Source organism: Equus quagga, chromosome 4, assembly GCF_021613505.1.
Source record: "Equus quagga isolate Etosha38 chromosome 4, UCLA_HA_Equagga_1.0, whole genome shotgun sequence".
NCBI lineage: Eukaryota > Metazoa > Chordata > Mammalia > Perissodactyla > Equidae > Equus > Equus quagga.
Genome location: NC_060270.1, coordinates 25407194 through 25434573, shown reverse-complemented (window position 1 = coordinate 25434573; position 27380 = coordinate 25407194). Strand labels below are relative to the sequence as shown.

At 45.0% G+C, this 27380-nt stretch overlaps 1 protein-coding gene across 1 annotated transcript in view; it reads left to right on the top strand.

The window, feature by feature from the left end:
• HEG1 (heart development protein with EGF like domains 1) overlaps positions 1–27380 on the top strand; it is a gene marked incomplete at its 5' end in the record, with an annotated part of 85416 nt that overhangs the window by 5999 nt on the left and 52037 nt on the right. Inside the window, one exon of the mRNA XM_046658814.1 lies at positions 24939–25226. Within this exon, the coding sequence (XP_046514770.1) occupies positions 24939–25226 (288 nt within the window). The remainder of the gene's footprint in view (positions 1–24938; positions 25227–27380) is intronic.

The window sequence follows — 27380 nt, the reverse complement described above, 5'->3', positions numbered from 1 at the left end:
ATGCATTGGGAGGAAAAGGCGGAAAACAGGGCATGGGCTAGAATGGGGGTTGTGGAAATGGAAAGGGAGCACTGCCAGGGCTGTTTAAAGGAGTAAGGCGGGAGGACGTTGCCGGCCTGGCTGTGGGGATGACAGGGGAGAAGGGAGAGGGACTGGTTTGCCGGTGAAGAGGCTGCTTCGGTGGTAGGCGCTGTCGCTGTAAACACTGCAGCACGTCCCAGTGGAAGTATTCTGCAGACCGCGGAGAATGTGGAACTGAACTAGGGAGAAGTCAAGACCAGCTTCAGCCTGCAGGGGTGAACGTCAATAGCAGCTGAAGCCACGGGAGAAGAGGAAGCCACTCTGAACACCCAGTGTAGACGGTGGGGCAGGAGGCGCACCAGCCAAGGAGCCAGCCCGGCCTGAAGGCGCAGTGCAGGCTGGGCAGTTAGGGGGCTGGCCACGGTTGGCAGATGACTTGAATATAGAGCACAGTTTATGCATAAAATGCGATGGTCTGTGAAGGTCCCCGTGAGTTAACGTGTATCAGCGGGGACCTGTGCTCTCATCCGGGTACTGTGCAAGTTAAAAGGGAGATGGGGAGGGGCCAGCCCTGGGGCACAGTGGTTAAGCGCCCACATTCCACTTGGGTGCTGGGGGTTCGCAGGTTCGGATCCTCGGTGCAGATGTGGCACCACTTGGCAAGCCATGCTGTGGCAGGTGTCCTGCATGTAAGGTAGAGGAAGATGGGCACGGATGTTAGCTCAGGGCCAGTCTTCCTCAGCAAAGAGGAGGATTGGTAGCAGTTAGCTCAGGGCTAATCTTCCTCAAAAAAAAAAGGGGGGGGAAGATGGGGAGAATGAACCCAGGAAAGGCCATTGGATTTGATTCTGAGAAGTTTAGGGACTCTTTGAGAGTGCAGGAAGAAGCTTGGGTGCTACGTGGGAGATGCTGACCTCTGTGGGCAAAGTTTAACAGTGACACACAAGAGGGAAATCAGAGAGAACCAGAACCCTCGACTGCCACCCCCTACGCTTGTTAGGACTCCTGACTCTTCCCCTGTCGGGAATTGGCAACATGATCCACCTCATTACTTAAATGAGAAGCCTAGAAGCCACCCTCCATTCCTTTCCCTTTCCTCACCTTCTACACCTTTTTTTTTTTGGCGACTCCAGCTGATTCTGTTTCCAGAGTATATCACGAATCTGCCCTCTTGGACTCCGCGGGTCTTTTCTGTTGCCCCGTGTCTGCTCGTGCTCCCCCTCTAATCTGAGCTCACAGACGCCAGAGTGATCTTCTTAAAATGTAATTCAGGTCAGCTCACTCTGGGGCTGAAAACCCTCCAAGGGCTTTGCATTGTGCTTAGAATAAAATTCAGACTCCGTGCCGGAATACGGGGTCTGCAGGATCTGACCCTGCTGGCTCTCTGGCCTCTTCGTGGTCCACTCCCAACTTCTAACCACACTAGACGGTTGTTTACACATGCCCAACGCCTTCCTGTCTCGGAGACTAGCTGCCTGGTGGCCCCCTGCCTATAGTGGAACCAGCCTTCCAGGCAGGGGGAACAGCAAGTGCAAATACCCTAAGGCCAGACAGAGCGTCCACGTTTCATGACTGAAGAGAAGGAATGCTATAGTGGGCAGCTCACGGAGGGCCATGAGGACTTCCCTAAGGAGGTCAGTTTTCTTCCAGGTGCTGTGGAGGGATTTTAGCAGAGGAGTGAGGTGGAGAGTAGACTGTGGGAAGACAAGAGGAAGTGAAGGTGGGAAGCCAGGGCTAGTTCGTTGCCTGAAATATGGTGAGCACTCGTGGTATTTGTTGAATAAATGCTTGCGAAAGGGGAAAATGGGTCCAGATACAAAAATCGGAGATGGAAAGAGGAATGTATGTTTATAGCAACCTCTCTGACTGAGCTGCCCTCACGTTCTTGGATCATCAAAACATGGGGTTAACTAGCCAATACCTTCCTCGTACTTTACCCCCACTGCAGTAGGACCATGGACTGGACACTCTTCTTCTCTGGGTGAGGGAGAAGGCAGAGGGGCTGCCATTGGTGCAGAGAGGCCTGCATCCTCTCTCTGGTGTGGAGTTTGGTCCAGGGTGTCTGGGCTGGGGTGCTGCTGTGGCAGGAGGATCTGGAATCAAGGATTAGGACATACATCTCTGGAATGTTCACCTTTTGCTTACTGTGTTCCTGCTTCCCCACTTGGCCTAGGAGCTGTCAGAGGATAAGGATGCTTCTCCCTCCTCACGCAGGAGGCCCGTCCTCTCTGACGTTTGCTTCCCCCGCCAGACCAGGGATGCTCTGCCCACAGAAGCCTGGCTTGCCATCAGTCAGCACTGAGGCCTTGAGCTGACATTCTGACTCAGGCTCAGGATGAAGTGCTAGCCTTGTGGTATTTCCAAGCTGCATGTCATCTTGGCTTTTTAAAAATTATAACATTTTTTAAAATTATGAAAGTCTTATGTGCTTCTCGTACACAATTTAGAAGTTATAGAAAAGTCAAAGCAACAAATAAAATATCACCTATATTCCAACTACTAGAAGTATATTGAAAACTTAGCAATTGTTATTGTTTCTTATTTATATGGAATATAAAATTTATTTTATATAATATAAAATATATGTAATATATAGGAGATATATATATGTATATATATATATATATGTATATCTCCAATCCACGTGTATATCCATATGAATATCGAGAATACTGTTCCATTATACCATATATATATTTTTTGGCTATTTCTTTATTTGATATATAGATTATTTCCACTTTTTCACTATAATAAATAATGCTGGAGAAACATCTTCGTGCATCAGTTGTTGTATTTGTCTCTGATTATTTGCTTAGTGTTAATTCCTGGATGTGGAAAATTTTAAAATTCTTCACAATACTACCAAATAGTCCCTTAGAATTGTGCCAAATTATACTTTCACCAGCACTGTACAATTTTGTCGACTCACCATACCCTGTTTGTCACCAGGCATTTTGTTGAAAACAAAGCACCCCCTCCTACCTTTCTTTTTCACCCAGATATCTTTTGATAGGGTGTGTGTTCTGGGTGTTGTTGGGCGGGGGGAGTGGTCAATCACAGCATCTCTTTGCTAACCCCATTTCCGGAAGCTTCTGGAGCTCCACCTTAGCCTCTGGTCTGAGACAGGTTGAAGAGAGGATACTTCTGTGAGTGACTGACTTTGCAGGGTGTCTGATGAGCAGGAAGCTTGGTGGCCACTGCTGAGGTCGTGGGTTCCTCCAGAGCAGTCAGGTGCGCTCTCCACTGTGGTTGTGTCGAGAATGACTACGTCTGGGCAGGGAGGCGACCGAGCAGAGTGCTCTGGCAAAGTGAGCAGGCAGAAGGGAAACAGAAGTATTTTAGAAGGAACTGGAATGCAGATGCGGGATGGGGCAAGAGAATGCCACAGGGACCTTCTATCTTTCTAAATTAGAGCCATTTCATTGGCAATAATTGATCCTTTAAGTTGTGGCGTACTGAGCAAAATTAGATTTTTGTTTTGGGTCTATAAGAACATTTGGGAATATGTTCAGAGCATCCTAGACTCTCAGGGTTAGAACAAACCTTAAAAGATCCATTGTTATTCATTATATGATAGAAAGGCTTATTTCCAAAACAAGGAGGAAAAAGAAGGCTCTCCATTTAGTTCTGGGGCTCCCTCCCTTTTGCCTCATCGACCCTGGTTGATTTCCAGCCAGAGTCAGTAAATTTCACTCTGTGCTCAGAAACTTTCCGTCTCTTTGCTCAGGGCATGATGCAAGATGCGAGATCACTTTAGATTGGGAGATTATCTGACAAATCCAGACGCTCCCACCCAAGTGATGGGGTGGCTGCCACTCACAGACATAGGTATTCTTGGAAAGGTTCTTGAAACCAGTGAAGCAGTTTCACAACCATCATCATGACGGTTAGAGTGATAGTTGGTGGAAATGGTGCTCCAGTCACCTGGAGTGGTTAGAGGTGAACGCCCATCCAGAAGGTCTGGCTTCAAGTTCTGGCTCTGCCACTTAGTCACAGAGGGACTTCGGGCAGATTGCTTCCCCCTCTGACCTCCATGAAATGATGGGTTGGTCCATCCCATGCTAAGAGCTCCGTTTCTGAGAGTGCCCGTCTTTCACCTCTGAACGCCTCCTGCCTTCCCTGAGGCTGGCTCAGTGTAAGGAGACTCAACACCTGGCTTTTTAGCTCAGGATCTGTGTGAGGGACGAGGACAGGGCCTCACGGTAGCTCTGCCTGTTCCCCTGTAGACCTCCAGCTCCTTGAGAAGAAGCACTAGTTTTTATCCTTCTTTGTTCCCTAACACCTAGTGCAGCCGCTCGGCCCAGGGAGCATCTGTCCTGCCTGTGGCTGCCCGCTGCCCAGGTGGTGCTGCCGCCGCGCCCACACCACCACGTGATCTAGGGCTCCTGTTAGAAGACCTCTTAAAGAGCTGGCTAGACCGTCTGCTAAGTCTACAGAGGCTGTTCAAAATGGATGCGTTCATTTTGCACTGTATTTTAGTTTGGGGGTACTTGAACTTCATGGTGCTTTCCCGTCATGTCGCAGTGTTTGAAGAAGGCTTGCAGGTCAGACGGTGTGGCGGGCAGGCAAGCCTCTGTTCCCTGTTCCTGTGTTGTCGGGGGTGGGGTGGGGCTTGAAAGGAGGGACTGACCCCCCTGGAGATCCTGAATAACAGCAGCCCCCACCTCTCTGCGCTGGGAGGGAGTCAGGCTGCTGGAGGCAAGGAGACGGATTTGGTAAGTTTGACAAGTCTCTGCTCAGTGTCTTGGATAAGTTGGGAGAAGAAGACCAGGGAGGAAGACAGGTGATGAGAAGAGGGCAGAGGCCAAGGTCAAGCTCTCCAGCTGACCCCATGCCATCCCGGGCAGTCTGACCTGAAACAGTCACATTGGAGGCAGGAGGAGTGAGCATACAAGGAGAGACGCCTGGTTGTAATCTGGTGGACTTTTTGGTTTTTGTGCAAGGTCGTGACCAGTGATTATTGCATGTTAGGCTAGTATTGAAAACCACTCCATTTTCCTTCCCTGGCCAGTAGGCGGAGATGGAAACAGCTTCTACTTGGGGACGAGTTTCATTCCTGTAGGCCCTGGGGCCACCAGGATGTTTGCTGCTGCCATGTGGTGAGACTTTTTCTGGGATCATCTTTTGACAGGATGTGGATGAGAGCCCTGCTGGCTTTGCAGTCACAGACCTGGGCAGTTCCTGGCTTGGGGGTCACACAGCCTCAGTTCAAACCCCAGGAGTCCAGCTGTGGGGCATTGGTACGCTATTCAGCCTCTCTTTGCCTTCAGTTTCTTATCTGTCAAGTGGGCTATAATAGGCCCCTGCTCGGGGAATATAGTGTCATGTATCCCCTGTAAAGCAGATTGCTCTGTGCCTGGCAGGAGAGCTCTGTAAATGCTGGCCATGACGATGCTCCTGAAACCAATGCCTGTTTATACTGACCATTGTATTGATGACAACACCCCCTTCCCTCCAGGCTTATTGCATAGGGGACAAATTCTGAATTCAAAGGGCTTATGTCACCTTCCAAGGACCTCTGTTACCTGGTCCTCCCTCACCTTGGAGGTGCCAACCTTTCCCCTTGGTATTTTTAGAACTCTCCATCCTTAGCTTCAGATGCAGAGAGGAAAGAACAAGATTTGAAGATCTGAAGTCAGAAAAACTAAGTGCCACAGCTCTCACCTGTAATCATCTAAGGAGACCAGATTAACACACATAAAGCAATTAGGATTCAGTAAGAACTGTGTGTGAGGTGTGACTCCAAATAATAAGCCTTTAAAAATCAATCATACTTGGACATCTGTGGCCAGTGAGTTTTCTTCTTCAGCTCAGAACCTCTGGAGGTTGTTGACACATGCCTCAAAAGTGTCTGAAGGAGTTGAGAGCCACCTTCAGAGCTGGTGTGCGGGCCACAAGCAACGCACTGGTGGGTTTTTTTTTTTTTTTTTTGCAGTTAAACCTCCTCCTGGATCCAAAGTGGGGTCACCCCTCTCTATCTTCTGCATCAATCACTAGATTGGGCTTTGAATTTTTGTCTGTTTCAAATTCATCCAAACCCATTATTAACGAATGAAAATTTGTCATTATTCAGGAAACTCAAGAGAATGTTCTGCAGGCTCTATTGAAAATTAGAGAATTTTAGAAAACAGCTTGAGCAATAACAGCCTTGTTAGAATAAGTATGGTCTTAATGAGACCTCTTTGAAGAGAATCATACTCATTGGGTAGGTGAATTCTTGTGGTTTGTTAGGAATTATTTATGGTGTAGTCATGCCTTGTGGTCACGGAGTGCCGCTATCTGTAGCCGCTGGCAGAGTTAGGAAAGAGAGATGCCAGTGGTGGCTCAAGAGCTCTGATGGGGTCAGAGGGCTTTTGATCTTAACCCCTTCACTTTCTAGCTCTGTGGCATTGGGCAGCTGCCTAATATTTCTGGGTCTTACTCTTCTCACGCTAAAAATGGAGGTAATAATATTTAACCTGCTTCCTTAACAAGGCTTTTGAGGAGGAGCAAATATAATTATGACCGTGAAAGCACTTTTAAACGTAGACATAGCAAGTAATTTGAGTCATAATACAATGAACTGACTCTGACCTTGGGCACGGGGCGTTTTGTCTCTGAGCCTGTTTCCATATCTTTAAAGTAGAGATGGCAATACCAGTTGTGCCCACTTCACAGTGTTGTTGTAGGGGTGAAGTGAATTAATCCACGTGGACAGGTTTTGTAAACCGGCGTGTGCCGTGTACGTGTTAGTCCTTAATGCTTCCTTTGGAACTCGTCGGGCATCATCCTTACACGAAGTGAGTGGGCCTTCGTGAAGAAGGTCGTTGTGGGAGGATGAGTAGAAAGGTGCGGAGGAGGTAGAAAGAGGGAGGACATTCTAGGAAATCTCAGCAGCCCTTTTCAGTTCTCCATCTCTTTGTCCTCACAGCTGCCTCTCATTGCCATGACTCTCCCATCACCTCTCCCTCCCACCAAATAGGATGTTCTTCACAGTCTGCCCTTGGCCTTCTACCTCCGGCTCAGTTCAGTGAACGTTTCTTGAGCACCTCCTATGAGCTACAGTCTCTCATGAGGGACATAGAAATGTGATCAAGTTAAAACTGGATAACAAGGTGAAACAGTAGCAAGAGGGGGAGAGTTCTGTCTGGGGAAGGCTTCCTGGAATTGGTGGCCTCTGAGCTGGTCGTGAGAAATGAGTCAGATTTTGCCAGAAGGCCCAGGGAAGGGAGCAGGGCATTCTAGCTAGGGAGGTCTGCAGGATCAGAGGCTTGGAGGGGAAGCTTAGCATGGCTTCACCCATTTTCTCTGAGGGGGCGACTCCCAGAACTTCCTTTCGTCTCTCCAGAAATCCAGTCCTCTGCCTTCAGCCTCCTGCCAGACATTCACATGTGTTTTTCATGCTTCACTTTCAACACGACAGACAACAGTTATAAATGCAGACTTGTCACCCTTCCCTCCCCCAAAACCTGACCTCTCTTTCCTTTTAGGGTCCCATTAATCTCTCAGACACGCATTCAAAACCTCAAGTATCTTTGTCTTGCTGCCTTTTCTTATTCACATGTAATCGCCATGGACTCTTCCCTCCTCTCTTTCCTCCCATCCTCCCTCCCGCTGTTCCTTCCTTCTTCTAAATCCTATCAATACAGTGACTCCATTCTGAGAGTGGGCTACATATGATGGCAGGATGTCATCTCCCCATTTGGGTCATGAAACTGCACTTTGGATCCAGGTGTCCTCAGGGAGGCATCCTGGAAGGCCCCCCAGGAGGTCTGCCTCTGTCCTGTCTTGCTTTCCCTTCCAGAACGTGTTACCATTTCTCTGAAGCTTTCTGTCTTCGTTTTGCTTCTTCCTTTCATATCCTTCGTTCTTCCTCTATTTCTTTGGACTTTAAATTGGACTTTCTTTGGAGTCAGGCAGACCTGGGTTGGGGTCCAATTCTGCTATTTGCTGTGTAACCTTGGGCAACTTACTTACTCTCTCGACACCTCAGTTTCCTTATCAAAGAAGCAGGGACAAGAATGATGCCCACCTCAGGGGGTTGCCCTGACGATGAACTGGGACACGTTTGGGCTGCTATAATGATAATCATAATTACCCTACTCTGCTGGCTGTCTTTTCTTTCTTAATTCTCCCTAGCTTTATTTCTCCCTGCCTCTACAAGTTTCTCTCTTTTGTTTTATTTCTCTTTTTGGCCCCCTTCCTTTCTTCTCCCTCTGTTTTATCTTTTTCGTAACTGGCTATGGCAAACAACTGATTTAAAAAATTTTGGTTGTATTTGAATTGAGTGTCAGGTTTCCCAATCTTAATTTTAAAAGCCTACTAGTGAACTTTCAATTTATCTCTTTAAATAGAATTTACTGATACACCCTGGCGGGCTCCTGGTGGGCCCACGGTGACACCCCACCTGTGCTCCCTTCCCTCCCCAATCCAGGCCCTGGGGCCCTCTGTGCCCCAACGTCATTCCGCTGTGTACATTTTCTAACATTGTAAACTTTCTGGACGAATGATGTTTCTATGATTTCCTTAGAGTCCTGGGCCACTTCACGCGGGTCTGTAGAATAAATTAACCGCAGACCTGATGAAAGTCGGCTGCCGGTGTGTGGAGTGGCCGTTTAAAGCCCAGGGCCACATCTCATTAGGCTCGCCCAGGCTGCTGGACCAGCCCAGCTCTTCCTGCCCCCCTCTGCTCTCCCCCTTCCTCCTCGGAACCAGGATGTTTTTCCTTGCCTTTTTATTGTTTCGCTAACCTGGCAGGCCTCCTTTGGTGGAGCCCAGCCACAGGCTTCCTCTCTGAGTGTTAGTGGATGTTAGGGTGACACTGCGGGGAACAAGGAGGCCCGCACCCCTGCCCTGTCCCCCACTTCACCTCCCGGTACCACAAGGAGCTGCCCTTCAGCTTCTTTCTCAAAAGTGCCTTTTGCTAAAGAGCCTCCTCTTCAGCCCCTCTGCTGGTGTTTATTTTTCGAAGGATGAGAGAGGCAAAGAAAACGGAGGCACCAGGTGGATTCCCCTAGAACGAGCTGGGCCGCCCCTCAGAAAGCCTTTCCATTTACTTGCTCACATGAATGGGAATCATCTGACCTTCGACCCTAGGGCTTTTTCTCGAGGCCTTTTTTATTTAAACCTATAGAATTATTTTTAAAGTGAGGAGCACGAGGTCACATGAAGATCCATCATCTTTCTCTCCTGCCTGGGCAGTCTCCCTCCCTGCTTGGCGCCCCAAGGCCAGACCGCGGGCAATTCATGTTCTGGAAGCCTGACCCCAGACTCCGGGGCTCTAGGTCAGCCCTCCCTGGGTCACGCTTCGTCCTGCAGGTCTGTCTTTCTCCCCAGAGGATGCTCTCTGGACAAAAGCCGACTCTGTCGCAGGGAGGGGAGGATAATACGCCTTATAAACTTTATACTTCTCATTCCTAGAGGCCCTTCCAGGGGAGCCTTTTTTAAAAATCTGATCATCCGATCTCAAGTCCAAACACTTCTCAACGTCTATGGTTTTTCTTGGGGCTGCTCCTTTCAGGGTAAGAACAAGGAAGGAAATGAAACTCCCCGAGAGCCCTGGACAGTCCAGATCGAGGGCCGAGTCTTTTGTTCACACAAACTCATTTGGCTCCTGAACGTGCTCCACCCAGAATCATTACATCCGCAGCAGCGTTTCAAAACACAGCCCAGAGCGGCTGAGCCGAGGAGGCGGCTGCCTTTCTGGTGAGATGGCAGCCACCTTCCCTCCACGCCCGCAAGGTTCCTGCCTTCCCCAGAATATCCCACCCCTGGCCATCCGGCCTGAAATCCCCCTCATTTGGAGCATGCCTGGGGTGAAGGCACTGAGGCCAGGAGGGCCCTGCTGAGGAAGGGCCGGGATCTGGAGAGAGGGCGGCAGCAGCCAGGGACGGGAGAATAAGATTCTGGTCTCAGCCCTGCGCCCTCCAAACTCCCAGGGCACCCTCTCTGCCTTGTTGGGCCACTTCCCACACCCGACACTCCACAGGATCGGGGTGATTGATGTACATGGTTCAGCTCTCTTGGAAGCAGTAGGCTCCTTGAAGCAGCTTCCCCTAACCTTCTGTGTGGTCGATGCTCAGTAAATGTATATATTTTTTATTTTGGTAAAGTATACATAACATACAACTTACCATTTTAACTATTTTTAAGGGTACAATTCATTGACATTGAGTACATTCACGATACTGTACACCCATGACCACCATCCACTTCCGCAAACTTTTCATCACCCCAAATAGAAACTCATTAAATAATAACTCCCCAGTCCTTCCTCCCCCAGCCCCCGCTAACCTCTATTCTATGACTTTGCCTAGTTTAGATCCCTGATATAAGTGAAATCCTGTAATATTTGTCCTTTTTCTGCCTAGCTTATTTCACTTACTGTAATGTTTTCAGGGTTCACCCATGTAGTAACATGTGTCAGAATTTCCTTCCTTTTTAAGGCTGAATAATATTCCGTTGTATGTATAGACCACATTTTGTTTATCCATTCATGTGTTGATAGACACTTGGGTTGCTTCCACCTTTTGGCTGTTGTGAATAATGCCGCTGTGAACGTGGGTGGACAGCTATCTGCTGGAGTCCCTGCTTTCCATTCTTTTGGATGTAGACCTAGGAGTGGAATTGCTGGATCAGATGGTAATTCTATGTTTAAGTTTTTTTGTTTTGTTTTGTTTTTTAAAGATTGGCACCTGGGCTAACAACTATTGCCAATCTTTTGTTTTTATTTTTTTTCCTGCTTTGTCTCCCCAAACCCCTCCTGTACACAGTTGTATATCTTAGTTGCACGTCCTTCTAGTTGTGGGATGTGGGATGCCACCTCAACGTGGCCTGACTAGCGGTGCCATGTCCGCACCCAAGATCCGAACCCTGGGCCGCTGCAGCGGAGCGCGCGAACTTAACCACTCGGCCATGGAGTTTTTGAGGAACCACCAAACTGTTTTCCACAATGGCTGCACCATTTTACAATCCTACAGTGATGCACCAAGGTTCCAGTTTCTCCTGAACTCGCCAACATTTATTTTCCTTTTTTTTTTTTTAATAATAGCCATCCTAATGAGTGTGAGAGTAAGCATTTTTTGAATTCGTAAATGCCACTCCCTGGCTGTAGTGTGGATTTGGAACTGTTACTGGGGCTTCTTGGGCCCCAGTCCTATCATCTGAGAATCAGACTGGTTTGTTGCTATGGTCCTTAAGGGTGGAGATCACCTAGAGAGAGAGATGGGGGCACCAAAGACAACCCAGCTGATTTCTCGACTTCCGTCCAAGTGAATGATGCAAAGCACTATGGATGCTAGCCAGTGAAGCAGGCTGCATGCCATAAATTAGTTTCGAAAGAGCCGGCTGAGCCGCTCTCTTCTCAGTCCTCACTGCTTTTTATTTGAGTGTGGTTAATTAGGAAAGACACTGGAATGAAAGAGCTGGGCTCTAGTCTCTGCTCTGCCACTTATTTTCTGGGTTGCCCTGGGCAGTGACCTCAGTCTTCTCTTCTATGAAATGGAGCAAGAATTCCTAACGTGCCTGCCACTCTGAATGTCCAGATCTAAGAAGATAATGTAGGCCCCCTCAATTATCACGTAAAAAGTGCTTTGCAGATTGTAAACGTGTGGGGTGTCTTAATTTGATCTCTGAGAATAGGAGCCTTTCAATTCATTTTGAAGCTGTTCAAAAGGGTAGCTTCATTTCATAGGAGCAGTCAGAGTTCCTGTGGACAGTGCCCCGCTCCTCTTGTGGTTTACGGTCATTCATTACAGCAAAACAAGAATTAAAAAGGGAGGCAGGTAACAGTCTCCTTTTTTTTTTAAGTCTCTTTCCCCTCCCTGTCTGAGCACTAGAATCTTAGGAAAGTCTTTAAAAATACAAAAAAACCACATAGCTATCGTAGGTATAGGAATCTGTGCTGGTACGTACAACAGTGTATTTTATTTTTCTTTTTACCTTTTGACTCACTTCATCTATTTCTCCCACCCCCCACCCCACCTCTGGCACTCCCAATCTGTTCTCTCTATCTGTGAAGTTGTTTTTTTGAATTCTGCATATAAGAGGGACCATATAGTATTTGTGTTTCTCTGTCTGACATTTCACTTAGCGTAATGCCATCGAGGTCCATCTGTGTTGTTGCAAGTGGCAAGATGTCATTCTTTTTTTTTATGGCTGAATGATATTCCAGTATGTATTTTCTTTATCCATTCATCCATCAGTGGACACTTAGGTTATTCCCATATCTTGGCTACTGTAAATAACACTGCAATGAACATAGGATGCATATATCTTTTTGAGTTAGTGTTTTCATTTTCTTCAGATAAATACTCAGAAATGGAATTGCTAGATCATATGGTAGTTCTATTTTTAATTTTTTGAGGAACCTCCGTACTGTTTTCCATAGTGGCTGCACCAATTTACACTCCCACCAACAGTGCACATGGGTTCCCTTTTCTCCACATCCTTACCAACACTTATTTCTTGTCTTTTTGATAATAGCACTTCTAACAGGTGTGGGGTGATGTCTCATTGTGGTTTTTGTTTGAATTTCCTTGATGATTAGTGATGCTGACTATCTTTTCATGTGCCTGTTGGCCATCTGTATGTCTTTGGAAAAATGTGTATTCAGATATTCTGCTCATTTTTTAATCGGGTTGTTTGTTTAGTACTGAGTGGTATGAGTTCTCTATATATTTTGGATATTAACCCCTTATCAGATATATGATCTGCAAATATTTTCTCCCATTCAGTAGGTTGCCTTTTCATTTTGTTGATGGTTTCCTTTGCTATGCAGAAGCTTTTTCGTTTGATGTGGTCCCACTTGTTTATTTTTGCTTTTGTTGCTTTTCCTTTTGCCATCAGATTCAAAAATCATTGCTAAGACCTGTGTTAAGGAGCTTACTGCCTATGTTTTCTTCTAGGAGTTTTATGGTTTCAGGTCTCACACTCAAGTCTTTAATCCATTTTGAGTTAATTTTTGTGTTTGGTGTAAGATATTGATCAAGTTTCATTCTTTTGCATGTGGCTGTTCCGTCTTCCTAGCACCATTTGTTGAAGAGACTGTCCTTTCCCCATTGTATAGTCTTGGCTCCTTTGTTGTAAATTAATTGATCATATACGCATGGGTTTATTTCTGGGCTGTCTATTCTGTTCCATTGATCTATGTGTCCGTTTTATGCCAATGTTATACTGTTTTGATTACTGTAGCTTTGTAATACAGTTTGAAATCAGGGAGGGTGATGCCTCCAGCTTTGTTCTTCTTTCTGAAGATTGCTTTGGCTATTTGAGGTCTTTTGTGGTTCTATACAAATTTCAGGATTATTTGTTCTATTTCTAAGAAAAATGCCAATGGAATTTTGATAGGGATTGCATTGAATCTATAGATTGCTTTGGGTAATGTGGACATTTTAACAATATTAATTCTTCCAACCCATGAGCACAGAATATCTTTCTGTTTATTTGTGTCTTCTTCAGTTTCTTTCATTCATGTGTTGTAGTTTTCAATATACAGGACTTTCACCTCCTTGGTTAAATTTATTCCATAGGTATTTTATTCTTTTTGATGCAATTGTAAATGGGATTGTTCTTAATTTCTCTTTCTGATAGTTCATTATTAGTGTATAGAAATGCAACAGATTTTTGTGTATTCATTTTGTATCTTATGACTTTACTGGATTCATTTATTAGTTCTAACAGTTTTTGATGGAGTCTTTAGGGTTTCCCATATATATCGTGTCATCTACAAATAGTGACAGTTTTACTTCTTCCTTTCCAATTTGGATGTCTTGTGTTTCTTTTTCTTGCCTAATTGCTCCGATTAGGACTTCCAATACTATGTTGAATAAAAGTGATGAGAGTGGGCATCCTTGTCGTGTTCTTCATCTTAGAGGAAAAGCTTTCAGCTTTTCACCATTGAGTATGATGTTAGCTGTGGGCTTGTCATATATGGCGTTTATTGCGTTGAGGTACGTTCCCTCTATATCTGGTTTGTTGAGAGTTTTTATCCTAAATGGATTTTGAATTTTGTCAGATGCTTTGTCTGCATCTATTGAGATGATCATATGATTTTTATTCTTCATTTTGTTAATGTGGTGTATCACATTGACTGATTTGTGGATGTTGAATGATCCTTGCATCCCTGGAATAAATCCCACTGGATTATGGTGTATGATCCTTTTAATGTAGTGTTGAATTCAGTTTGCTAATGTTTTGTTGAAGATTTTTTTATTTGTATTCATCAGGGATATTGACCTGTAATTTTCTTTTCTTGTGGTGTCCTTGTCTGGTTTTGATATCAGAGTAATGCTGGCCTCATAAAATGAGTTTGAAAGAGTTCCCTCCTCTTCTGTTTTTTTGAAGAGTTTGAAAAGGATTGGTATTAATTCTTCTTTGAATGTTTGGTAGAATTCCCCAGTGAGGTCGTCTGGTCCTGGACTTTGTTTGTAGGGAGATTTTTGATTACTGATTCCATCTCTTTGCTAGTAATTGATCTGTTCAGATTTTCTATTTCATTGTAATTCAGTTTTGGTAAACTGTGTGTTTCCAGGAGTTTATCCATTTCTTCTAGGTTGTCAAATTGGCTGTTGTGTAATTGCTCATTGTAGTCTTTTACGACCCGTTGTATTTCTGTGGTATCAGTTGTAACGTCTCCTTCATTTCTGATTGTATTTGTTTGAGTCTTCTCTCTGTTGTTCTTGGCGGGTCTAGCTAAAGGCTTATCAATTTTGTTTATCTTTTCAGAGAACAAGCTCTTAGTTTGGCTGTAGATACAGGGCACCCAGCCCCACAGCTCTCCCGAGACTGTTTCCCAAGTGGAGGACCCCAGAAACGATCTAAGGGGGAGGCAGGAATGGGAATTTTGCAGCTGGGGTCAGTGTTTTACTGTTCCAGAACCTCTCCCTCCTGAGCCTTAACCCCTAACAATCTGACCTTCATCTTCCATCTGCCAAGTGACATTCTAGAAAGTGCTGGAGACTTTGGTTGACTAGTCTCTGGCCTTTTCGCAGGCCTGGTGTCCATGGCCTCTCCACTGCATCTCAGCCCTCGCCGCCTTCTTGGCCCCTACTTTTAATTTCATCCTATCCTTCTCTTGTTATCTGTGTCTCTTTCCGTGGCTCTTCTCCTCCCTCCAAATTCAAGTTTTCCCTTAATTCAGTCCTTGACCTTCGCTTTTCCCTTCATAAGCCATGTCCTTGTCCTTCCTCCTAATCAATAGTCCCCAATTTTTAACTGCCTGTTGGACACTTCCACTTGGAAGTTACCACCTCACCCCAAACTTCACATTTCGAAAACAGGCTTTTCTTGTCCCTCGAACTCATTCTCCATTCTACCTCTACTCTTTCTTTATTATCATTCTTTTCATTACACGTGGAATTCATCTCTGAGTTGGAAGCTGATTTAGAAGTCCTCTTGCTCAGTCTTCCAGCTAATAGCATGCAGCTGTTGCTGAACCAAGTCTGTGCTATCCTGAAGCCCGTGATAAGCACTGTCTCATTCCTCTTGGGGAAAAACAGGGCAGTGCAGTTGGATTTAGGGCTGAAGTTTGAAGGCCAGTGGGAATTTTTTTTGGCTCTGCTCGCTGGTCAGTGCCTTGAAGCCCCGTGTCACCAAATAAGCTGGGGTGTGATGGAACGAGACCTGGGTTCAGATTGTGCCATTGAGCATGTGACAGACACTTAATCTTTCTGCCCCTTGGTTTCCATGTGCCATGATACCCACTTGACCTGCCATCATGCGCATTAAATGAGATAATGCATGTGAAACACTTTGCACTTGGTAAGCACTGAATGGGTGTTTGTGATGTCTAAATCTAAATGGAGGGAAGTGAAAATAAGGGGCTCATGCTTCAACTCTGTGCCCCAGAAACACAAGATGTTAGCTGGCAGCACTTGACACAGGGCCTGCTACAGCAGTAAATGGTGCAGTGTGGGGGCGGGCTGGGCCCTCCGGGAGGAAATTGCCTCTTTGGATGACACGACACACTCCCTGTACACGCCCACCCCACTGCTCAGAAACAATGCGAGTTGAAAAACCCAAAATCATGGGGTGGGTGGCGAGGAGCTGACTCTGTAGCAGCTGCTAATTAGGAAATCCTACTGCCGGGCTGTGCTAGCACCCCTGATGATGTTGGTTCACAAACAGATGTTTTGGAACATTAAGACACTACAGAAGTGAAAGTTCTCAACTGGGAAAAAAAAAAAAAAAACAAGCAAAGCAATAAAACTCTCTTGTTAATTTAATCTCCATTCATGGTACAAGGGAAAGTGATGGCCTGACACAGGGAGCTGAGCGCAGGGGGAAGGATGATCTTTCTAGCTCAAAAGATGCCTGAGAAACTGGGGCATCTAAACTCTAATACGAGGCTGGTTGGTGTGGTTCAGGTGCCACGGGACGTGAGTGGGGTTTGAGCAATCGTCCCTGACCATCTGGGGAGAAGGATGGGTGAGGTGTGGAGGGCCAGCCCCACTGAGCCTCAGAGTGCCCGCCTCCCACCCCAGAGACTGCCTCTGAGTGTCTGGTGGGGCACAGCCTCTTGTCCTCCGTCTGACCCAGGCTTCAGGGCCTGAGGCATCCTTCTTCTCTCCGTTTCTCCAGGACCGTTTCTCTCTCCACCAAGAGTAAGAGCAGCTTCCCTGCTACCTTCCTCCGCATGTGGCAGGTCCCTCTTGAGTCCTGTTCACTTTCCACCGAATTATTCTCCTACTTAGGGTCTGCACTTATGCTGAATAGGGAGCCACACCACAAGCAGCATTGAGCCACAGTACCCTGAACAACTCAGGGCTTCCGAAAGGATTAGTCCTTAGGGCTTCGATGAAGATTTTGGCATTTGAGCCATTGTTCTCCGGGAGATGCAACATGGAATGGTGTAAAGCACTTGAATGTTCACCATCAAAGAGACCTTGAGAGGCAGAGGTGGTGGGCTAGGGTGCTGCCTGCCCCAGCCTGCGGGGTTTGTTAATCCCTTTTCTGAGGAATTGTTCATAGTCCATAAAAGACATAGAAGGACACTCAGAGTTAAACGGGGGCAGTGGGACAGTGTTCTTTCAGAAGCCTGGGTCAGTGACGTCAGGGACTTGTCATGCATTGAGGCAGCCCCGCCGTCTCACCCTGTGCCCCCTAAGTTCTCCCTGCGCGTCCTAGGAGAATGTCGTGGAGCAGGGCTGGAGGCACAAGCTGCCCAACAGCCACTCAGCCAGCTTCATTCCTTTCATCAGAGTACACACTTCACTTCCAGGAGGGCCCACGGGCCTGGGCGGTCCAGGGGCTTTCACCTCTGGACCAGCTCTCGCCTGCTGCCTGGAGAAGGATTGAGAGACAGAGTCATGATTAACTAGCACTGCCTGCCAATCTCATCCCAAATCTGTTTGTTAGAAGTTGAAAGACCTAAATCCATTTGATAGCTATGTATGTAGCACTCAGCATGTACCAGGTCCTGTTCGAAGCTCTCACAGGGGTGCACTGTGTTACAGCCCGGTGAGGTAGGTGCCGTTATTATACCTGTCTTACAGATAAGGGAGCCAAGGCATGGAGAAGTTATGTATCTCCCCTGAGCTCATAGGACGTGTAAGTGGTAGAGCCAGAAGTCTCACCCAGACAGCCTGACTTTACCCACGGCCTGCGAGTTATGTTACCCACCGCCTCTCTTCTTAAGAACTGAATTTTCAGATCCAGGCCTGGAGCTGGAAGCAGGCTCTATTTCTTCTAGATGAGAGGACTTTGCATAGAGAACACAGATTCACAAGGTATGGGTAAAGCAAGCAACTTTTTCGTGTTGCCTCCTGTGTTCCTGGGGGAAGAAAGAGAAAGATCCCTGGATAAAGAGGGACACCAGAGGTAAGAGCTTCTCACCAATCCCGGTGGCTGTGGCCCTGTAACTAAGGGGAACAGGGTGGAAGTGACACCACAAGCCAGCAGGTTTCCGAGGTCAGCAGGGCCAGCAGTGGCAGCACTGACCAGGGGTGTGCCTTGCCTCTGGCTGCTCTGGAGCGCTGGTCATCGGCACCTCTCTTTGATCGGGGCACCAGCTACGGGCATGACTGGTGCTGAGGGTGGTGAGGCATCCAGAGGCGGAGGGGCCCAGACGCAAAACACTCACTCGTCCTTCAGCTGGGCAGTCAAAGGCCACTCGCATGCTTATGTTTCAGAAATGGCACTGGGGCCTAAACCCACACACGGTGTTGTTAGCAAGTTGCAGGAACCAACTTTATGTTTAAAGTCTACAGGCTTCACCTACCTTAGGGGGCAGCCTGGGGACCAAAGAAAGCCCATTACAAGGTGGCTGCTCCAGGTAGACCTAGAATCCTTTTACCAAGATACCAGCCTTGTTTGTTCTTTTTCTTATGGGACACATTTTTTTTTTTAAGAACATGGGGTCGTATGATACATGTACCATTTTGTAATTTGTGTTTTCACTTAACAAGATAAAGTGAGCATAATACATATCTAAAAATGTATCAGTAATATGCTTTGGTCAGTCCTCTAAAGTTTTGTTGTCATAATTAAGTTCACCAACTCCCTATTGCAAAAATTTAGGTTTTTTCCAATTGTCATGATTGTAAACAATGCTGTGATAATCTTCCTTATACCTAAAACGTTGTGCACTTCCTTAATAATTTCCTTAGAATTAATTTCCAGAAATGGAATTCCTAGGTCAAAATATATGTCTATTTTTAGGGCTTTTGCAATGGATTTCTAAATTTCTCACCAAAAAGACTATACCAATTACATTCTTACCAAAATTGTATGACAATGGCCCTTTTCTGTACCTTCAATGACGTTAGATGTTATCGTCTTTAAAATCTTTGCCAATTTGCTAGGCAAAAAGAATTAAATATATAAAATTTAAAAAGGTCTTTTCTAGTTTGGATTTGTATTTCATTTCTTTCCAAAAATACTTTCATGTTTTTATTCTTCACACAGATATTTCCTTTTGTGAATTGCACATTCGTGTTCTTTGTCTGTGAGATGTACATTGTAGGAATTTGAAAAAGTTCTTCATGTATTAAGAATGCTAAACTTTTGGGGGGCTGGCCCCGTGGCCGAGTGGTTAAGTTCGCGCGCTCCGCTGCAGGCGGCCCAGTGTTTCGTTGGTTCAAATCCTGGGTGCGGACATGGCACTGCTCATCAAGCCACTCTGAGACAGCGTCCCACATGCCACAACTAGAAGGACCCACAACGAAGAATATACAACTATGTACTGGGGGGGCTTTGGGGAGAAAAAGGAAAAAATAAAATCTCAAAAAAAAAAAAAGAATGCTGAACTTTTATCATGTACTGCAGACATTTACCCTGGTTTGTTATTCAACTTTTTTAAAATTTAATTTTTATTTTTATCAAACTCATACATAGTTGAAAGATGAAGTATATTTTATAAGGCTGTTATAAAAACCTTGACCACTCCTACAATCATCATTTTCTGATTCCCAGAATCAACCCCTTTCAACCCTTTTAACTGATTCTTTTAGTAATTATGTCCATATCTCTAAATAGCTTGCTTATATTGCTATTTATTGATTTCTTTGTTTTGGTTTTAGGCAATATTCATTGATTTCTCTCTATGGAAATTTTGCATCATTCCAAGCTCTCGGTTTGGAAGTTGATGCACTCTATTTCTATTCTTTACAGTCAGTTTGAGAAACCTTAAAATGCATTTTTGACACAACTCAAAGTTACCCGTTTCCTATGCAACATGATTCTGATCATGCCCTCCTGACTTATGTGCTATTGTTATCCAGAATTTTCTCTGTCTTCTTTTATTAATCCCACAAATGAGAAATTACTATTTTATAAATTCAATCTTTTATTGGATTTGCACATATTTACTATTTTCTTTGCTCGTTATTTTTTCTTGCATCTTTTTTTTTTTTTTAAAGATTGGTACCTGAGCTAAAATCTGTTGCCAATCTTTTTTTTTTTCTTCTTCTTCTCCCCAAAGCCCCCCAGTACATAATTGTATATTTTACTTGTAGGTCCTTCTGGTTGTCCTATGTGGGACCCTGCCTCAGCATGGCTTGATGAGCGATGCCATGTCTGTACCCAGGATCTGAACTGGCAAACCAGGGCTGCCAAAGTGGAGCGTGTGAACTTAACCACTCAGCCATGCAGCTGGCCCCTTTTCTTGCATCTTATAACTTCCTTCTAGGATTGCTCTTCTTCTACTTGAAATAAATTCTCCATAATTTCCTTTGGTGGAGTTTAATATAATTAAAATATTTAAAACCAAAAATGTTTCTATTTTGAAAGATAATCTCAAGATATTTTTGAAAGATAGTTTTGCCAAGTATACCATTCCAGTTTTTTCTCCCTCAGCACGTTGAAAGTATTTAACCACTGTCTTTTGGCTTACATTGTTGCCATTGAGAAATCAGCTGTTAGTCTAATTGTCATCTTCAGTAGATGGTTTGTATTTTTTTCCTCTGGTTGTTTTTAAGACATAGTTTTTGTCTGGTTTTCTGCAGTTTCACTATGATATGGGTTATATGTCTTTTTTATTTAGCCTCCTAAAGGTTTGTTGGTCTGAGGAGTCGTACTTTTTATCAGTTCTGGAAAATTCTTAGCCATTAGTTACTTTTTTGAATATTGCCATTTTTCCTTTTCCCCCCCGAGAACTCCAGTTAGATATACGTTGGACCTTTTCACTCTATCTTCCTTGTTTCTTCACCTCTTTTTCATATTTTCTATATTTTCATCTCTGGGCATTCCCTTGTCATCTGTCTTCTAATTCTTAATTCTCTTTTCAGCCATATCTAATATGCTGTTGAGTTTCCTAATTTCAATTATTATATTTTTTCATTTCCAGCATTTCCACTTAGATTTCTTTCAAATCTTTTTGGTCATTATGTATAGTCTCTTTTTCTTTCATTTTCAATTTATTCTTATTTCTTTTCATGTAGTTTTATATATAAAAGTGTCTGATAATTCCAGTATTTGAAGTCTTTGCTTGTCTAGTTTGCTGACTTTTGCTCATGGATGCCTTTTTTCTTTGCATGTTTTGTGATTTTTGACTGTAATCTCTTATTCCTGAGAATTTTATCAGTAAGTGATAAAATTGGGTTGAAGGTATGTTCATCTAGAGAGCTTTCAAATTTGTTGCTGCCAAATATCTGGAGGCACTATATATCAGGGCCACTTTTTCCTCACTGTTAACAGGATGTATGTGTGTGTGTAGTTGAACTTACATACCAGAAAGCTCACCTGTCTAAAGTGTATGACTCAGTGGTTTTTAGTATATTCACAAGGTTCAGAGCCACTTTTAAATAAGTTCTTGGCTTAAGGTTTAGACCACATAGGTAATGTGATTTGTGCTGCACACCCACGTGAGGACTAGGTTTATGGTTACAAATTCTTGGGTGAGATTTATTTTTCTTTCACCTAAAACCAAGCTTGAAGGGCCAGCTTTCCTTGCTGTTGCCTTCTAAAGGGTGGCTTTGTTTCTATTTGCTTTATACCCAAGGTATGGCCTTTGGGGGTCCCTGCTTTATCCAGGATTTTCTTTCAGACTCCCTTCCTGAGAGTTTTATCTCCTATCTTCTGCATCCCCGTGACCATCAGAACAGAAGTTCAAGGTCACAAGTATTGAGCAGATGCCCCAGGGCAGCTGCCAACTTCACAGTTAGCTCACCTCTCTGAATTCTGGCTCTGGGTTCATTTTTTGGCCTCAGAAGATTTGATTCTTCACTTACTTGGCAACTCAGCAATGCATTTAGAAATATTTAAAACAAAATTTTTTATTCAGCATTTTTAGTTGTTTTTAGTGGCAGGGTTATTTGGAATACTGCAGGACTATAGTCTGCCTGTTGGTTTTGTTTATAGTGTGCGTTTATTTCCTGCTTCCATCTTTAGTCACCCCTCCAGGGAGAGAGCATGGTTCAGTGTTAGCCACGTGCTGTCTTCGTGTGGCCATTCTTTTCCTTTTGGAGACTGCAGTGGAATTTCTAGAGCTGACTAGCGTCTGGGACTTTCACTCCTTGTTCCCTGAAGAAGGGGACATTGCTGCTTCCTCAGAGGCCCAGCCAGGCTCACCAATGGCCAAGTCTCACACTTTTCTTAAGGCTTAATAGAGCTAAATTCATTTTCTTCCCTTTGCTCACGGCTTTCCAGCTTTGCGGCGTGGGTTTTGAGTCCCTTCTGCCTCCCCACAATCACTTATTTCTGGCTCCTTTTGAGAATAATTTTTTTTCATTGTGTCCAGTTGACCAAGAGGATAGAGAGAGCATCCTCAAATCCTTTCACCTCCTCTCAGGAGGGCAACTTGCCTTGGTGGCTCAGATAGGAAGAACAAAGGGAACATGCCTCATGGGTCACTGTTGTCCGTAAACCCAGAGTCTCAAGTTCAATTTATGGACTTGGAGGCTTCCCCTGGAAACACCCCTCCACATCCCATTTCCAGCTGAATGTGGGCCTTGCCTGTCTGGGGCTGGGCCTCAGAGGAACCCAGATGCCTGGACAACTTCCCTCCCCCTTCAGGAAGCTTCTGTTAATTATCACTTACAGGAAACAGAATAGGAAGCATGAAAACAGTAATTCTCAAGGGACTTTGGGAGGAAATGATTCCCTTAGGAAAGTTTGTCAGAATCTCTTGTGGAAGTTTTTATAATCACCACCCTTCCAACCCCACTGCTTCTGGTAGGAATGGACCAGAGTGGGAAAATGTTGAGAACCATTGATCTAGAACTACACTGTCCAATATGGTAGCCACTGCCTGTATGTGGCTGTTGAGCTCTTGAAGTTTAGCTAGTAATATACTTATTGGATTTTAATACCAGAAAAAGAATGCAAAATATCTCGATAATTTTTTATATTGATTACATTTTGCAGTGGTACTGTTTTGAATATATCGGATTAAATAAAACATTTATTAAAATTAATTTCACCTGTTTCTTTTTACTTTTTAAAATATGGCTACTAGAAAATTTAAAGTTGCATATGTGGCTTGCATTTGTGGCTCACTTTATATATCTCTTGGACAGTGCTGATCTAGAAGATAGCTTGTTCCTTTTGGGGTATGTGTGCATGTGTGTGTGTGTGTGTGTGTGTGTGTGTGTGTGTGCATGTGTGATATTTTAAGCCAAACTGTAGGTTCTGCCAGCAGCCTGGACTGGTCAGGTGTTTGGGCCATTTTTGCCTGACTCATATAGATAGAAGTGACTTCATTCATCCCTGCAGAGGTTTCTCTACAGTGCCCACAGCTCCTCATCCTAAGTAGAAAGAAAAATATCATTCCCAAATGGGGAAAATGAAAACGTGTTTTTCAAGGAGCCATGGAATCAGTGATAACTTCCAGTGGTCCTTGTCCTCCTCACTGCTCTCTCTAGAGACTCATTAAACTCAGTGAGCATGTCTTCCATATTCACTTCCATATTAGGCTGGCTGTTTGGGGAAACAGCTCTTAGATGCTGTTTGGATTTTGGTGTTATCCTTCAGGGGCCCAGCACCCCTAGCCGTGGCCGGGCTCTGGCTTCCAAGCTGTGGCCGTGCCATGTGCATAATGGGGTAGCTTTCTCAGGTTGAACTTGGGCGTCCTACCCCCCTGCTCTGACTCTGAACCCCCTGCCTTAACAAATGACGCTTGATACTATAGATGACTTCTTCTGTGCCCAGTTTACCCTCAAGTGGAACTTCATCCTCACAACGTTTTTAACTGATGCTCTCTTTGCCTTCATCTTGGGCAATACAGAAGCAAATGATCATTTAAACGTATTTTCTGACTAATATGAATTCATTTCTAATTTATGAATTTCAAGTAACACTCCCTGCTAAGAAGCGATATTTCCTCAGCTCCCCCGAACTGGACATAAGGGAGAACAGGAGGCTTTGCTCTAACACTCCTCTCCAGCACTTCATCCTTCCAGCTCAGCACAGCCGAGAGCTGGGGGGCTCGGGCTGGAGAGGCTGCCTGGTGACCTGGGCAAGGGGCATGAGCTCCCTGGGCCTCCTCTGCCTCCCCTGCAAAATGGGGAGAAGAAGAACACCGACCTCTGACTTTGTGCAAGGGTTATATGAATAAGTGCATGTCCCGCGCTTACATCACTGTCTGGCACATACACACATGTGTGATTGCTTTTATCATTTTTTAACAAAATGAGATCATACTCTAAAATCTATTTTTAAGCCTATTGTTTTAACTCAATAATACTTGTAGAATATCTTTATTTTATAATATTTTAATGACACATAGTATCCTTTTATCTGGATATATTGCAAGTGGTTTAACTGATCTCTATGAGATTTTTAGCTTGCTTTCTTTCTTCCTTCCTTCCTTCCCTTTCTTTCTCCTCTTTCTTCCTTCCTTCTGTTCCTTCTTCCCTCCCTCGGATTCTTTTTGACTATTGTAAACAATAATGTGATGAACATCTGTGCAGCTAAATCTTTGTCCACGTTCTTGAGTATTTCCTTAGGGTAGATTCAAAGAAAACAAAATTACTGCATCAAGCCTATGTACATTACTAAGGTTTTGACAAGATTGCCAAACCCTTCACATGTTTTTTCAGAATCGTGCATGTCCCACCTCCTGCCTACGAAAATAGGTGTCAGGATTAAAAAGCCAGCTTTTCCCCTCCTGCCACCCAGGAGGCACAGGTCCCAGCCTCGGTGCTCATGAAGTGCCTCCTTTCCTCTGCTCACACCCGAGCTCTGCCCTTCGCAGCGCTCTCCAAGCCTGCCAGACTCCTGCGGTGCAGGTGCTCTTCCCCGAGCCCCCATGTTCATCTCTTTCTATCCGTTTTCATCATTTATTCCACTTACTGTAAATTTTAATCCTACATTGTATAGTTGCTTCATAATTTCTTTCATTGGATTGCAAGAATAATTACGGTGGGGAAACAAAGAAGGGTAAGATTATTCTACTTGAAGTCCCTTCTTTACTGATATATCTGCTCATGGCGTCTTTTCTAAAGGTTTACTTCTCTTTTCAGAAGCCGGCAAGTTCTCACGGATCCGTTTTCTGATTCTTTCAGCTACGGTAAGGGACGACTGGCCAGAAAGTAACACTGACCTGCACGTAGAAAACATCACTGCTGATCACAATCAAATGAACGTTTCGACAGCAGCCTCCAGAGAGGGTGTGGAGACTCAGACCCCCAGAGACAGCCATGCTTCTTCCGATGCTCCAGGAAACTCCATGGCACAACCCAAAACGGCACGTGCTGAAGGAAGGAACAACTCTTCAAGGAGAGCAGGTTTCACCGTTTCCTCTGTTGGGCCTGAGATAGCGACAGCTCTGACTTCCCAGAGCGGCTCCTTGGGTGAGTCTGTGCTGATAATACTCATTCCGCTCATCTATGTCCAGTCCTGGAAAACAAAATTTCTGCCAGTCTCTGCTCCCCACCCCGATCCTGAGCCACAGTGCCCATCCAGGCTCCTGGACAGGGGATCAGACCCGTGACTTCGGCTCCGTCTGTGGCATGCTGTGGTTAAGGGAGTCAGAAGTACGGACCAGACAAGGGTGCAGATTTGCAGAGAGACCTGACCAATCCTGTGGAATCTACATTCCGTGGCTGGATTGAATCCGCACTTCATCCAGTGCTCCTGCCACACCCCTCAGTCTCAGAGGTACCAGGTCTGGTGGGATGCGCAACTGCGTGTTTGTGTTGACATGGCTCACGGGGCTGTTCTGGCTCCAGTCTGCACTGCTGAGTGGTTTGCCATTTTTAGCAAAGCATTTCAGGAAGGGGCTGGGGCTGGATAAGCAGGATTTGATTGAGGAAGGGGAGGCAAAGAAAATGAACACTGATTAGGTACTTACTGCATACCAGCATATCTAGTCTCTCAGTTCTCACTGCAGACCAGTGAGATCCCATTATTCTCATCTGAGGAACTTGGAAACTGGAGCTCAGAGAAGTTAATTCATTCAACATGTGTAGGTCAAACAGCTAACAGGTTTCAGACCTGGGATTTGAGCCCCAGTCTGTGTATCTGAGTGAGGTAGGAGGGGGAGCTGAGGAGTGGGATGCCTGGAGCAAGTGAGCAAAGATATGGAGGCAAGAAGAGGAGCATGGCTACTTGTGGGGCGGCAAGGCCAGGAGCCTCCCTTGGGGGAGGGTGTAAGTCACACACAAAGGAGAGGACCAGTGTGTGGGTGGGGTTAGGGACAGTCATGGAGAACTTTGAAAACCAGACAATTTAGATCTGATGTGGAAGGAAGAGTCACTGAAGGTTTTTGAGCAAGGCAGTGACATTATGCAAACAAATTTGGGGAGGATTCACCTGGCAGGTGAGTATAAGATGTCTGGGGTGGGATATGGGGTGGAGGGAACCTGGGGTCATGGGGACCGCTCAGGCAGACACAGAAATACAGATGCCAGGAGCTCTCAGGGATGGAGAGGAAGGAATTGGCAGGGACTCGTCATAAGGGAAAATTGATAAGACTTGGTAACGGCTTAAAAGGAGAGGATGAAACATCAAGGATGCCCCCATGGTTTCACACTGTAGTGACAGGAGGTCTGGTTGGGGGACTGAGCTCTGTAAAGAGTACATGTAAAAATATTTTATGTACCATTCTAGAATAATGGGTATAGAGCTTAGAGACTGCACATGACACTGCCTGCGTTGTTGGTCATCCAGATATTGGAAATTTTGTTTATGTTTCATTCAAGTAAATTCTGGGACCGACTTGGTGGAATGTCAGTGATGAGTCATGACGAGCAGAAAGCGATCACTGATTCCATGTCATCTGGTACTTAGCTTCCTTGTGCCCCTTTTGTGATAATTCTACCACAAAATGCAAAGCATTGTCCGTGATCTCAGAAAACAAAGATCCTCTTTGTCTCGGTTTGTGGTCTCTCATTCAGGGGTTAATTTTTCATAGAATGAATAATTGCCCCTAATTTCTTCTCATGTCTATCTATTTTATAGAGGTCAGAGGGGAGCTCACTAAAAGATTATTCTGACGTTTGGAAGTCTGCTGGTGGAATTTTAATTGGTGCTGTCTGCTTTCAGCCTGGGGAAGGCGGCACCCGCATCCGGCAGTTCAGTACCACTCACACAACTTATCTCAGTATTGAAGTTCTTTCAAGTATGTTTTCTTTAATTGTATAAGGAGGAAAATAATAGTTGGTCTGCTGGCTGCCCTAGGCCTTTCTGTCCACTAATCCTTGCTATCCCCTCCCCTTCCACATATACACACATACACCTGCAACAAAGACTAAGTGTTGTTGGTATGTGTGCTTGCCCAAGAAGCCACATTCTGCGGTGAATGAAATGGTGACCACTGTGTCATTTGATTAGAATTAGATTTGTATTTCTTCATTGTTGCAAAAATGTTTCTTTCAAGGTATACATTTTTCTAGGCATCATTTGAAAAATCACATGTGCAGGTGTTTGCAAGGCTGCGGTGGTGGAGTACTCACGTTTCTGCTCTTCCAATTTCCGGTCATCAGTTAAGTCTCCACTCAGCTATT